A 14708-nucleotide genomic window follows, 5' to 3' on the forward strand; every position below is an offset into this window, starting at 1 on the left:
CTCTAAAAAACTCAATTCCTATATACGTAAAGTAAAGTATTATTGTAACGTCCCGTTATAAAGAAGAAGGCTTCTTGGTCGAGAAACAACAACAACAAATAACAACACAACAAGAAAGCTTTGTTGATCCATTCGTAACAATCAGATTCTTCGTTTTTCAACCGTTTTATTCGTTTTGGTGCGCAAACCATCTCAAAAAAAAAAAAAAAAAAAAAAAGTCTGATTCTTAAGTCGTCTTTTGACCGCGTACCGAAGAAGCGAAGGAAGAGAGAGTAGAGGCATTCATGATGTTGAAATAATGTACAAAATAGGGTGGGTTGGGGTAATTTTGAGATACGTCGCATATCTTAAAGAAAAGGCACCTTTTTATCTACCCCACACTACCTTAACTACACGTACGTAGAGTGAAGTGTTGGAGATTTTTTTCTTATTCTAAAAGGTCACAAAAATTAGGTACCCACATAACCTACCTAACAAAAATAGGTAGTTACCTACGACTCTATCTACAATATCTTCGTTAAAATTAGTGATACAGGAAAGACGAGACAAAATCCCTTTTTAGCCTCGCAATTTTCGCGATAAGAAGAAACAAGAAATTTCCCTTTCGTCCCTTTCGTGTATCACAAGTTAAAAAATTTCCAGTTTACACAAACATTCAAACTTATAAATAATTACTATATTCTTACAGTAAAAATATCAGAACTTAAAATCTAAAAAAAAAGTCTTAAATCTATAAAAAGAGCAAAAAATAACACAGTTTGGCTTTCCCGATTGTATTTCAACTTGGCGTTCTGAGCCACTACTTGAAAGTCGAGGTTGAGATTCTGGATGGTGTAGCACATGGGGAGTTCGCTTTGTTCGGATTTGGTACTCTCCCAATTTAGCACACAGATCACCTCTTCTCGATGGGTCGGTTTTGCAACGACCTCAGGTAGGATTCTGAAAGCAGAATAAGACAGACAGATGAGAGAAGGTTAAAAAAATAAGTAAACTTATGTAGGTAGTTAAAAAGGTATTGACATCTGACCTTTCTATGTTAGTTGACTACGAGTTGGGTCATGGGGTTTTGAGAGTCCAACGACCAATAATTTGGTCCCGGGCTCCCGGGCTTACTACCAGGTGGGTATCGAATACCTATAATGACTTGGATGATTTCTTCCCTATTAGTACCTACTTAGATCCTCTCAAAACCGGGAACCAACTGGGATTCCCCTTGGATTACGTTATATCGAGATCTGTCTCTATATCACAAGAGCCTAGTGTGACGTGTATGTCACACGCTGTATCTTGAGAACGGTAAGTGATATCAAAATGGTTCCAGAACAAAAATGTTTGTTTTTATCCTGTCAGTTCAAAATTTTAATCGGTTCATTGAAAATTTTAAGAAAAAAATAATAAAATAAATAAATAAATCCAGTCCTTAAGGGGTTGATTAAGATTTTGATTATTCTTCTCTCACCTTTCAGACAGTCGTGCAACTGCTCCTCGGTCTGGCAATGTTTGAACTGTTTGGGTTGCACACCCTGGAATATGTCCACCACACTCGGCCTCAGGTTGTAAAAGATCAGGTCCTGATGTCGCATCACGAAGTCTTCGATCAGAGAACTGATGCCCTGGAAAGCCACGAAAAAGAGTAAACTGATTAACCAAAAACTGTAATACCTATACTTATAAAAAAGAAGAATAAAAAAGTACATCTACATCTCGGAAGAGAGAAATTGAATATAGACTCACAAATACTATAAAGACACAAACACACAACAACTTGAAAGATAATCATGTAAATAAATTATAAATAAATATTTAATAAAAAAAAGACCCAACACATGCCTAGGCACATTGGTTTTTTTTTTTATAACTACGAATGCATAAACAAGAAAACAAGACACAGTTGATGGGCGGCAGCAGTATTGTATTTTGGCAAAATATTTATTTCAATTAGGTACCTAATATCTTTTGTTTGTTGCTTGTTTTCTGTTATGTTGTATGTTATATGAATAAAACAAAGTATCTTGTTTAAAAAAAAAAACAGACAAGTAAAAAAAGAGTAGAAGAAGAAGACGGAGGAGAAGTAAAGAAATAAGAGAAATATAATTACAACGAAGAACACGCTATCTAATTAGAAAGAGGATAGTGATAAAAACAAAAGAAAAAAATAAAAGATAGTGCAAGTAATGAAGAAAATGAGATACGAAATAAATAAATAAAACTTGAGGGAAAAAGTAAAAAAAGGGAAGGGGAATGCAGTGGAAGATAAACGGGGAAGGATGGAATGAGGGGAGAATGATGAGAAGGAGAAGTATAAAGGGAGAAAAAGAGAGAATAATTGTAGAGAGAAGGGATAGAGAGAAAGAGAGCGAGAGGGAGAGAGAAAAGAGAGTGATTAACGCAGGAAAGGAAGAAAAAAAATAGGGTTGGATGGAGGGAGCGGGAGAGAAAGAGAGACAGAAAGAAAATTCGGGAAAGAAGGGAGGAAAGAATGGAGAAATCGAGAGATCGGGTAAGTAATAAAAAGGCGAAGAAGGGTTAGCGATCTGGTGCTGCCAAATAAAGTAACAGACTTTCTTATTCATACAGAAATTTAAATAAGGAAAACATAAGTTTGAATTTAAAATTATTATTGAACATGGGGAAACAGTAGAAGCTGCTCAGTGAAATAAAAATGCTATTCTGTAAAGAAAATGCTCCTCTGTGTAATAAGAAATGCTGTGTATAATGTCATTTTAGCATAACTCAGAGGGATAGCAGATAGCACTGGGGAAAATTTAGCATAATTATTTCTGGATCGGGGGCTAAACGACAGGGAATACAAAGTGAACGTAACACAGGAAGAATGGTTCTGCTTAGAATAATCAGGAGTGGTAGAATGGAAATGATCAGGAATGAATAATCAAATGGAATGGAGTACAATATTATAACTTCTTTATGTCTTCTTCTTCTTCTACCAATACACCTTATGGTAATCTTGTTTGGGGTTGCGTTACCCTCCTCAAATGTCTCCTCCCTTCTCCATCAATTTTCTCTAAAGACTAAGGTCGTGGTCTATAACTTCTTGTTCTGTATCTGCGCTTACACGCAGAAGACAACATTAATTTCTTCAAGAGACCCAGGGGATACCCCCCCAAAAAAAAGAAGAAGAGGAAGAAGAAAAACACATTTCCTCCAAAAATTACCTATCACAAAAGAAACCAGTGTAGGTAAGTCAAGTCATCTCTACCAAAACTCTTACCTCTCACAAAGTCCGACTCACACAGGGTCCAGAGGCCGGACACGGTGTGTTTCTCCACGTAGCTCAGCTGTCGGAGGCCGGAGGCCGTGCCGTTAAGCATCTTCTCGGTCGTCGTCAGCCAATGGCCGGTGAGTATCGACGTGAGGACCATGAGCAGCGAGAGGGAGGCCGAGAACGGGGTGATGTACCACAGGACCCGGTCCATGCGGGACAGTTGGTGCGGGAAAGAACGCGTACAGAAGTAGTCCAGTGTGCGGAGGGACGGCGCCAGGATTGAAGAGCGGCTGGTCTAGGATTGAAGAGGGGCTGGCCTAGCAATGTCTGTTCTTTATGTGCGTTCTATTCCCTTTGGCGCTTGATCTTTATCACTTTCTCTCTCCCTCCCTCCTCCCCCCCCTCTCTCTCTCTCTCCTTCTTTCTTCCTCCCTACCTCTCCTTCTTTATTTCTCTAACTTTATCTCTCTCTCACTCTCTCTCTTTCTATCTCTCATTATTTTCTCTCTCTTACACTCAAACACCTCTATTACTTTATTTTCTCATTTTCTCTCTCCCTCATTCTCTTCGTCCCCCTCCCTTCCCTCTCTCTCCCTACCCTATAAATTTGTTTAAATCCCCGTTTTATTATTTGTGTTTGGCCGTTGGAGATTTGTGACCCTTTGCGTAATCGGATATTTTATGTGGGGACAACTAGGGGCTAGTTTGGTGGGGACGGGGGACTAGATCGTTGGGGACTGAGGTGGTTCGGCGGGGGCTCCTAGGGACGGGAAGGGGTTTCGTGGGGACGGAGGGGGACTAGATCGGTGGGGCTGGGGACTGAGAAACTTTGGTGAGGGTAGGGGAGGGGCATGCATTTTAATGTTTGTTTTTTCCCCCTCCTTTTATCTCACCATTACGTGATTTGTTTGCTCTCTCCCTCCCTCTCTCTCTTTCTCTCTCTCTCTCCTATCTATCGATGACCGTTCATTTGCTGACCGGATGCAATGGGTGTTGCATACCCGACACCTTTGCAGGGGGGAGATGGGAGATTTATTATACGGGTATTGCACGTTCAGATTAGAGGGTAGAATATATGCAATTGATAGTTACCTATAGGTACCTACTCTCGTACCTAGAGTATAAAACGCGATCTATTTTGAATACTTGTACAGGATGTAACAGATGGTCTACCCAGCACCTCTTTTGCTCAGGGGTTAAAAACCCGGAGGTGATAGGATTGAATCCAGGGCGAAAATCTTCTGGGCAAACTTTTCGTTCCCTGATAGCCATAGGGATATGAAATAATATTCCAAGGTAAGAAAAAAAATGCAGGCATATGCAATTTTTTGCTCAGTATACCCTATCTCAACATAATTTAAACCTATATAAGTACCTACCTAAGCATATGAATTTTATAGGTAAATTTGTACCTATAACATACCTACAATATGAAGTTTATAAAGCGTACATAAATGGGGAAATCTTCTCCCAGAAACAATATTGCTCAAATTGCTTTTCCAACGCATCATTTCCTTCGACAATCCCTTTATATCATTTTATACGTACTTTGTTTATACACTCAGAAAATGACCATTTTATATTGCTCCCTCGTTCCTCGTCTCCTCTCTCCATATTTGCTTCTTCTCCTTCTCCTCCTCTCTTTTATTCCTCTCCTCCTCTTCCTCCATATAAGCTTGCCGTTCATCTTATTTTTCTTCTTCTTCTTCCTCCTCCTCCTCTTCTTCGTCTTCTTCTTCTTCTCCTCCTTCTTCTTTCTCCTCTTCCTATTCTTCTTCTTCTTCCACTTCATATGTTATCTTCTCCTATTTCCCCTCTTTTACGACGTGGGCAAACCTTTATTATCCCTAATGTTCCTCTCTTCGCCTTCCATTTTGTCCCCTATCCTTTTTATTCCTTACTCCTTTCCGCCAGTTCTCCACTTCTCTTTCCTTTTGTTATCGTTTCCTACTCCTTTTTCTACTACTTCAACACTCCTCCTGTTCTTCGTCTTCTTCTTCTTCTTCTCCTCCTCCTTCTCCTTCTCCTCCTCCTTCTTCTTCTTCTCCTCCTCCTCCTCCTCCTTCTTCTTCTTCTCCTCCTCCTTCTTCTTCTTCTTCTCCTCCTTCTTCTTCTTCTTCCACTTCATATGTTATCTTCTCCTATTTCCCCTTTTACAACGTGGGCAAACCTTTATTATCCCTAATGTTCCTCTCTTCGCCTTCCATTTTGTCCCCTATCCTTTTTACTCCTCACTCCTTTCCGCCAGTTCTCCACTTCTTTTTCCTTTTTTATCGTTTCCTACTCCTTTTTCTACTCCTTCAACACTTCAACATTCTCTCTAGATTCACTCCTTCTTGTACCCTTTATCATTGCTTTACCCCTCTTCTTTTAGGTTCACTCTCCTTCAGTCTTCCTCTTTACCTCTTTTATCTTTCTTCTTCTTCTTCTTCTTCTTCTTCTACTACTTCTTATTCTTCTATTCCTGCTAATTCTTACCCTTTACTATCGTTTCCTGCTCCTTCTAAATTCTCTCCTTCTCCTCCTCTTCTTTTCTGGTCTGAAAGTCCTCTATCATTCTCTCCCCTGGTAGTGTAAATGGAGGAGTAGAGGATAAAGAAGGGCGAGAAGGACTTAGTGGTAAGATTTACGGCCCTATAAACAATAAGCTCGTAAAATTGACCCACTTCTTCTCGTATCTACTGACATATTTTATAGCCGACTTTATGGTGCCGAGGCAGGTACAACACTGAAATAAATCCGACTTAACATCAATTCTTTGTATGAAGGAAACCTTGAATCGAACTTTTATCGATAAAGATGGTTTGATAAACTAATTATTCATATATCTCGCCCCCCCCCCTTAATCCTTTGTCAAACATCGCTACGAAAGAAAGAAAATAAATAAGAAAAAGAAGAAGAAGAAGAAGAAGAAGTAAAAATAGAAATAAATAAAAAAGCACAAATAAGTTCATGGTCAATCCGATGTCAATATAAAATGACAATTATTTATTTTATTATTTACAAAATAATATTATTTGAATAATTTCAAATAGAAATCAATAAAAATCATTGCTGTAATGGTATTACGTACATACATACTCTTACTTCGTTGGGGTAGATATTAGGTTAGGGCTAATGGCTAATGTACCAATATCATCTTGATATAGGCACATCTTCCCTCTCTCTAGTGTAGGTCTCTAAACCTACACAAATATCTATAAATTATGTACCTACCTATGTAGGTACCCACACAAAATGGGATATTTTTTTTCTCAGAAATCAGAGCTTGCAAAACATAGAGGTATTATCGTTAAAGTCAAATACAAAGAAAGTTAATAAAATGGTGTCAGACGATACAGGTACTTCCACTTTTCTTCTCTTCTAAGATGAAGAGTTGAAAAAGTACATAACTTGCATTTTAAAGTTTTACAGAGAGAGAGATAGAGGGAGAGGGAGAGGGAGGGAGGGAGAGAGAGAGAGAGAGAGAAAGGAAGGAAGAAGCATCGCAGTTTTCTGTGAGAAGCATCGCAGTTTTCTGTGAAATTTCTAGTCTGAAAAAAAAACACTCTACCAACGCGTGTTTTCTTATTTTGCCAACTTTTTGTTGTTAGACCAACAATGTTACCTAGTTGTTTCGAAAGAACAACACAACAATAAACAACAACAAAGAGTGGTTTTGGAAGAAGTAAATATTTGCCCTGAATGTATTATGAAATGAAATGCATATCTTAACTCAAAAATCTCGCATTCATGATATTGAAATAATGTACAAAATAGGGTGGGTTGGGGTAATTTTGAGATAAGTCCCATATCTTAAAGAAAAGGCACCTTTTTATCTACCCCACACTACCTTAACTACACGTACGTAGAGTGAAGTGTTGGAGATTTTTTTCTTATTCTAAAAGGTCACAAAAAATAGGTACCCACACAACCTACCTAACAAAAATAGGTAGTTACCTACGACCCTATCTACAATATCTTCGTTAAAATTAGTGATACAGGAAAGACGAGACAAAATCCCTTTTTAGTCTCGCAATTTTCGCTATAAGAAGAAACAAGAAATTTCTCGTCCCTTTCGTGTATCACTAGTTAAAAATTTTCAAGTTTACACAAACATTCAAACTTATAAATAATTACTAGTTTCTTACAGTAAAAATATCAGAACTTAAAATCTAAAAAAAAAGTCTTAAATCTATAAAAAGAGCAAAAAATAACACAGTTTGGCTTTCCCGATTGTCTTTCAACTTGGCGTTCTGAGCCACTATTTGAAAGTCGAGGTTGAGATTCTGGATGGTGTAGCATGTGGGGAGTTCGCTTTGTTCGGATTTGGTGCTCTCCCAATTTGGTACACAGATCACCTCTTCTCGACAGGTCGGTTTTGCAACGACCTCAGATAGGACTCTGGAAGGAGAATAAGACAAACAGATGAGAGAAGGTTAATTTTTTCAAGAGGTTTAGACTGTCAGCTTAGAACAAGTTGTTCCCTTATACCAACAGTTTAATAGAGCTCCTCTTCATTAATAGAGGTAACTGTAACTGCTAATAGAGGTAACTGCTAAGGTCTTATCGTCCCGCAATCGAAGAGAGGACGAAGACAGGACAGGAGAAAGCCAGCCGCTCTGAGAACGAACATTATTGGTTCAATATAAAATCCGCCCCGGGTGGAAATCGAACCCGCTAGCGCTCACAAGGCAGACGCGCTACCAACCATAGAGAGTGTTGATAGAGCTTTAACCCTTTCGTCACTGTATAACTGCTAATGTTTTTAGTGACGGGGAATTTATCCACAAAGGCCAACCTGACTAGAGCCGGGAGAAGTCTACAGCACCCGATTGTCCAAATGGTCACCAATTTGTGGTCCCCATTTGGGTGCTAACCACTCGGAAAGTCGCCTAAAAACCTAAAAAGATTGTATTTGGAAGTGATTTCTCACCTTTCAGACAGTCGTGCAACTGCTCCTCGGTCTGGCAATGTTTGAACTGTTTGGGTTGCACACCCTGGAATATGTCCACCACACTCGGCCTCAGATTGTAAAAGATCAGGTCCTGATGTCGCATCACGAAGTCTTCGATCAGCGAACTGATGCCCTGGAAAGCCACGAAAAAGAGTAAAAGATGAGCAAAAAATGATTCCACAGTAAAAAAAAGTACTTTTGGACACTTCTTATTATTGTTAAGTATGTAGACTTTGCGAACTATAGGTACTAGGTAGTGGAAATTTATTATTATTATTTCTTTTTTACTTTTTTTAAGATAAGATAGAAGGAGAGAAATAACCCATTGTTGTCCTGAAAAAAAGGAGGGCAAATAGAAACAATATTACTTATTGAAGAAACGCTTAAGCTGTCTTTATCTTTTGGACACTTCTTATTATTGTTAAGTACCTATGTAGACTTTGGCAAACTATAGGTACTAGGTAGTAGAAATTTATGATTATTTTTTAAAGATAAGATAGAAAGAGAGAAATAACCCATTGTTGTCCTGAAAAAAAGGAGGGCAAATAGAAACAATATTACTTATTGAAGAAACGCTTAAGCTGTCTTTATCTTTGCGTAACAAAAGAAAAATAAAGAAACAATAAACAACCGGGAAAAATGTGAAAGGCGATTTCACACCAATGTCACACACTTTGAGCTTAAGAAAATAAAATTATCAGATACGGAATTAGGTCTTATCGTTACGAAATTTAAGAGAGGAGGACAGGATAGGAGAAAGTCAGCCGTTCTGAGACGAACCTTATCAGTTAAGATTAAAGTTCACACTGAGCGGGAATCGAGCCCAGGACCTAGCACTTACAAGGCAGACGTGGTACCCTAAAAGCTAACAAGGCTGGCTTCAAAACCATAAATCCCCGTTCCGTTACTAAACCCTACGTACCTGACGTGAGGTAAGTCTGTCAAACCACCAGAACGTGTGTAGCTTCCAACCTATAGTGCGTCCAGATCAATGTGACAGCAAAAAAATAGGCATTGTTGCCAAACATGTCACATGTGCAATGGTAGAGAAAGGGGAAGGTATATTGCACAGTGCTTCCTCCGACAGTGAAACAAAGTCAGGTAAGGCGATATCCACCTTACCTGTTCTGGAATCAAACCTCTGAACTTAGAGCTACCTCTGCATTTTAACGAGAGAGTTTATCAAAAATAGACCTTTACCTCAATTGCAACAATGTAAGGATTCCCTGCAATCTGATTGGTTCCTCCATTTTGGGTTGATGACTCATTGCTCATCCAAAACAAATTCTAAATAGATGGAAAGAATATTGTCAAGATCTATATGCAGATGACCGGCCTAACACAATTGTGGACAATATAGATACACTGAGCGGGAATCGAGCCCAGGACCTAGCACTTACAAGGCAGACGTGGTACCCTAAAAGCTAACAAGGCTGGCCTCAAAACCATAAATCCCCGTTCCATTACTAAACCCTACGTACCTGACGTGAGGTAAGTCTGTCAAACCACCAGAACGTGTGTAGCTTCCAACATTCCAACCTATAGTGTGTCCAGATCAATGTGACAGCAAAAAAATAGGCATTGTTGCCAAACATGTCACATGTGCAATGGTAGAGAAAGGGGAAGGTATATTGCACAGTGCTTCCTCCGACAGTGAAACAAAGTCAGGTAAGGTGATGTCCACCTTACCTGTTCTGGAATCCAACCTCTGAACTTAGAGCTACCTCTGCATTATCTCAAGAGAGAGTTTATCAAAAATAGACCTTTACCTCAATTGCAACAATGTAAGGATTTCCTGCAATGTGATTGGTTCCTTCATTTTGGGTTGATGACTCGTTGCTGTCACATTGATCTGGATGAACTATAAGTACATAGGTCTCGTAGACGCGGTTTGAACGCTGAAGTCGGAAGACAGATCTAGATCTGTCAGACAAGTTATGTGCCGTTATACCTCCGAGGTGTTCCCAGTTTCCTAATATTTTTCCAAAGTAGGTATTACAGGTACCTACGTTTAAATTTGTACTAGGTAAGTAATCAGCCTCGTATGAAACAGACCTTTTGTTTTAAATCTTGCATAGACAAGTAGTGCTACAATTTTCTTCTGTCCCATTTCTGAGTTTCGTTTTTCTAAAAAAAAAAAAGAACAGTGTCCATGTTAATTTCCACTAGAATTTCACGGTCAGACAAGTAAAAAAAGAGTAGAAGAAGAAGACGGAGGAGGAGGAGGAGAAGAAGTAAGGAAATAAGAGAAATATAATTACAACGAAGAACACACTATCTAATTAGAAAGAGGATAGTGATAAAAACAAAAGAAATAAAAGATAGTGCAAGTAATGAAGAAAATGAGATACGAAATAAATAAATAAAACTTGAGGGAAAAAGTGAAAAAAAAAAGGGAAGGGGAATGCAGTGGAAGATAAACGGGGAAGGATGGAATGAGGGGAAAATGATGAGAAGGAGAAGTATAAAGGGAGAAAAAAAGAGAATAATTATAGAGAGAAGGGATAGAGAGAAAGAGAGAGAGAGCGAGAGGGAGAGAGAAAAGAGTGATTAACGCAGGAAAGGAAGAAAAAAAATAGGGTTGGATGGAGGGAGCGGGAGAGAAAGAGAGACAGAAAGAAAATTCGGGAAAGTCGACGGCCGTCGAACGATCATCGATCGACGAGAACTTATTGTGCATCGATGTGGATTGACGGCTGGTCGACTATGTTTGGACACACCGTAACACAGTCGGATCCCTCTCATATTTATGAACAAAAATTCTCGGTCTCAGATCAGTCTCAAGCAAATTTTGGCCAATCAGATGTTTGGAATTGATGCTTGAGCACTTGCTGAGAGCCAGTATTTTGTTCCTAAATATAGGTGTTTATTTAGTCATGTGCCGTTATACCTACGAGGTGTTCTCAGTTTCCTAATATTTTTCCAAAGTAGGTATTACAGGTACCTACGTTTAAATTTGTACTAGGTAAGTAATCAGCATCGTATGAAACACACCTTTTGTTTTAAATCTTGCATAGACAAGTAGTGCTACACTTTTTCATTGTGTGTTTTAGACAACGAGAAAAATTTATTCCTCATTTATTTTCAGTTTTGTTTTAAAAAAGAAAGCTCTTTCTCATTTTCTTCTGAGAAAAACTTGATGAATTGGCACAAGTTTTGCTGCTGCAAAAAAAAAGAACTTTAGAAAGTTTTTGTTAAGAAATTAAAAGCTCGTACATTAAAAACATTGTTTCCTCTGCTCTCACGGGAGGTGGAAGGAAAGTTGCGCTTGTACCTACTTTTTAGCTTCTTCTTCTTCCTTTCTCTGGGAATTTTCGGTGTAGTTTTCCAGCTCAGAAGCATCGTGTGGTCGACCAAAATCACATAAATATGGGTACTAAATTTACACAGAGTTTTGGTCTGACCTAATTCCTGTTCTAACACTCCGTTGCTCTTAGTTTTTGCCATAGAGTCCCCTAGGTGTCCTTAATTACTGTTCAGAAAAAATTCCTTGGCGGGAGCATGACCCTTACCTACTCTTCGGCCTAGGCTAGGGATTTCCAATTTCCATGTGTATGCGGGCCACATGTTACGTTGGTAGGTACTTCGCAGGAACCAAGCCGTATCTAAAATTTTCTTGAGGGGATGAGGGGGTGGATGCTCCATTTTCGGAGTTCACCTCATAGTAAAAGAGCAAAAATGAAGCCCGAGGGGCCCACTGTAAAAGCTTCGTGGGCTACAAAATGACCTGGCGGGCCACATCTGGCTCGCGGGCCGCTAGTTGGAAATTTCTGGCTAGGCTATCAAAGAATGTAGGTTGGGTTGGGGTAATTTCGAGGCAGATGCAATTTTGATGAAACTCTTACCTTGGCTGCGGTGAAGTCCGCCCCCTGTATATGTGTACTGTCCAGGACAACCGGCAAGCACGCATAGCCATCCTTCAGTCCCGCCTTGCTCACTACATTCCGCACGTAACCCACACTCGGGAACACTAGAGCTCGGTCGGGCGTGATCGTCAAATACTCGAAGCCAGCTTCGTGTTTCTGCTTCTCGACTGTGACGCGAGGGCGCGCTGATGCGTACAGAAGGAAGAGGACGTTAATGGAGACCCCGATGAGCATTCCGATCTCAATGCGGATCAAAAGGCAGGACAGGAACGTGGCCAGAGCGGGAATGAGATCCATCTCTGAAAGCAGATGAAAGCGGGGATAGTAAAAATTAATAACCATGGAGTAGCTAAGAGCGGGAATGAGATCAATCTCTGAAAGCAGATGATGGAGTTGCTAACCTGGCTGGGAAACGTTAAACAGGGAGTAGACCAGCTTAGTCTGGCTGGGGGACGTTAAACAGGGAGTAGACCAGCTTAGTCTGGCTGGGGGACGTTAAAGACGTTAAACAGAGAGTAGACCAGCTTAGTCTGGCTGGGGGACGTTAAACAGGGAGTAGACCAGCTTAGTCTGGCTGGGGGATTTTAAACAGGGAGTAGGTATACAAGCCTGAATTTCCCTTGCTAGAGAAATAGTTAAGGTTGAGTGCAAAGCTAAAACCAAATGTCAGCCTAAAGCAATCCACAAGTTCGTTACACAGCGTTTCTCCACAAAAGTTACAAGGATAAACGTAAAATAAAATACTTTTATCTTATCCTCTAAATCCCATTAAATGTTTCCTACTTTTGTCCGATCCTATAAACCCCACTAAATGTTTCCTACTTTTGTCCTATCCTGTAAATCCCACTAAATGTTTCCTACTTTTGTCCGATCCTATAAACCCCACTAAATGTTTCCTACTTTTGTCCTATCCTGTAAATCCCACATCCCACTATGGACGTTAAACAGGGAGTAGACCAGCTTAGTCTGGTTGGGGGACTTTAAACAGGGAGTAGGTATACAAGCCTGAATTTCCCTTGATAGAGAAATAGTTAAGGTTGAGTGCGAAGCTAAAACCAAATGTCAGCCTAAAGCAATCCACAAGTTCGTTACACAGCATTTCTCCACAAAAGTTACAAGGATAAACGTAAAATAAAAATAAAATACTTTTATCTTATCCTCTAAATCCCATTAAATGTTTCCTACTTTTGTCCTATCCTGTAAATCCCACTAAATGTTTCCTACTTTCGTCCTATCCTATAAACCCCACTAAATGTTTCCTACTTTTGTCCTATCCTGTAAATCCCACTAAATGTTTCCTACTTTTGTCCTATCCTATAAACCCCACTAAATAGAGTAGACCAGCTTGGTCTGGCTGGGGGACGTTAAACAGGGAGTAGACCAGCTTAGTCTGGCTGGGGGACTTTAAACAGGGAGTAGGTATACAAGCCTGAATTTCCCTTGCTAGAGAAATAGTTAAGGTTGCGTGCGAAGCTAAAACCAAATGTCAGCCTAAAGCAATCCATAAGTTCGTTACACAGCATTTCTCCACAAAAGTTACAAGGATAAACGTAAAATAAAATACTTTTATCTTATCCTGTAAATCCCAGTAAATGTTTCCTACTTTTGTCCTATCCTATAAACCCCACTAAATGTTTCCTACTTTTGTCCTATCCTGTAAATCCCACATCCCACTATTGCTACACAAAATCCCAAAGCAAAACAGATCATTCTGAATGTGCAACGTACCGTAGTAATCCATTATTTAGGAGGACAAGCAATCAGCAAAGATAAAACCAATACTGCAATGGTTATAGCAGGGATTTCCAACTTCCATGTGTATGCGGGCCAACATGTTACATTGGCAGGTACTTCGCGGGCCACATACACAGGGGAGCAGGCCAGGATTTTCTTGAGGGGGAAAGGTGGATGCTCCACATTTTCGGAGTCCACCCCATAGTAAAAGAGCAAAAATCGACCCCAGGGGGCTCACCCTAAAAGCTTCGCGGGGCACAAAAATGGTCTGGTGGCCCACATGTGGCCCGCGGGCTGCTAGTTGGAAATCGCTGGGTTATGGTATTGCTATGGTTCGTATTGCAGATTCTACAAAGCTACACTAAAGAATCATCTCCCAAGATGGCTATTTAATTCCGTAAAAACTATACTGTACTCCCTCTCTCTGTCTTTCTCTTTCTCTCGCTCCTCTCTCTCTCTCTCTCTCCCTCTTTCTCTCTCAGAATGTGAAGTTTGATGAAAAAATGTTTTTATTTTCCAACTCAGGTGCAACCAAAGAGGGCAAAGAAGAGGAGAAAGCGAGAAAGAAGGACAAAAGAAAAAGAAGGTGGAAAAGAAAAGGACCCTTGGGATATCAAAGAAAAAGGGAAAGAAAGGGAAGAGACACCGAAGACCATCCAGGCAAAGACAGGAAGAGGGAATTTATCGAGATTCCCCCCACCCCCCCCCCACAGGGCTTTCCCCCCAGTCCTATCCTATAAATCCCACTAAATGTTTCCTACTTTTGTCCTATCCTGTAAATCCCACATCCCACTATTGCTACACAAAATCCCAAAGCAAAACAGATCATTCTGAATGTGCAACGTACCGTAGTAATCCATTATTTAGGAGGACAAGCAATCAGCAAAGATAAAACCAATACTGCAATGGTTATAGCAGGGATTTCCAACTTCCATGTGTATGCGGGCCA

General features: G+C 39.9%; 1 protein-coding gene across 1 annotated transcript in view; it reads right to left on the bottom strand.

Moving 5' to 3' along the window:
- Positions 1–488: 488 nt before the first annotated feature.
- The window catches only part of LOC103516887 (sodium-independent sulfate anion transporter-like), a 50300-nt gene continuing 36080 nt past the window's right edge, over positions 489–14708 (bottom strand). The window contains exons 10-12 of the mRNA XM_026829161.1: positions 12005–12324; positions 1460–1613; positions 489–939 (exon numbers count right to left, since the gene is read on the bottom strand). Of these exons, the coding sequence (XP_026684962.1) occupies positions 893–939; positions 1460–1613; positions 12005–12324 (521 nt within the window). The 3' untranslated portion in view covers positions 489–892. The remainder of the gene's footprint in view (positions 940–1459; positions 1614–12004; positions 12325–14708) is intronic.

The sequence above is a fragment of the Diaphorina citri genome, unplaced genomic scaffold (genome assembly GCF_000475195.1).
Source record: "Diaphorina citri unplaced genomic scaffold, Diaci psyllid genome assembly version 1.1 scaffold1691, whole genome shotgun sequence".
Taxonomy (NCBI): domain Eukaryota; kingdom Metazoa; phylum Arthropoda; class Insecta; order Hemiptera; family Psyllidae; genus Diaphorina; species Diaphorina citri.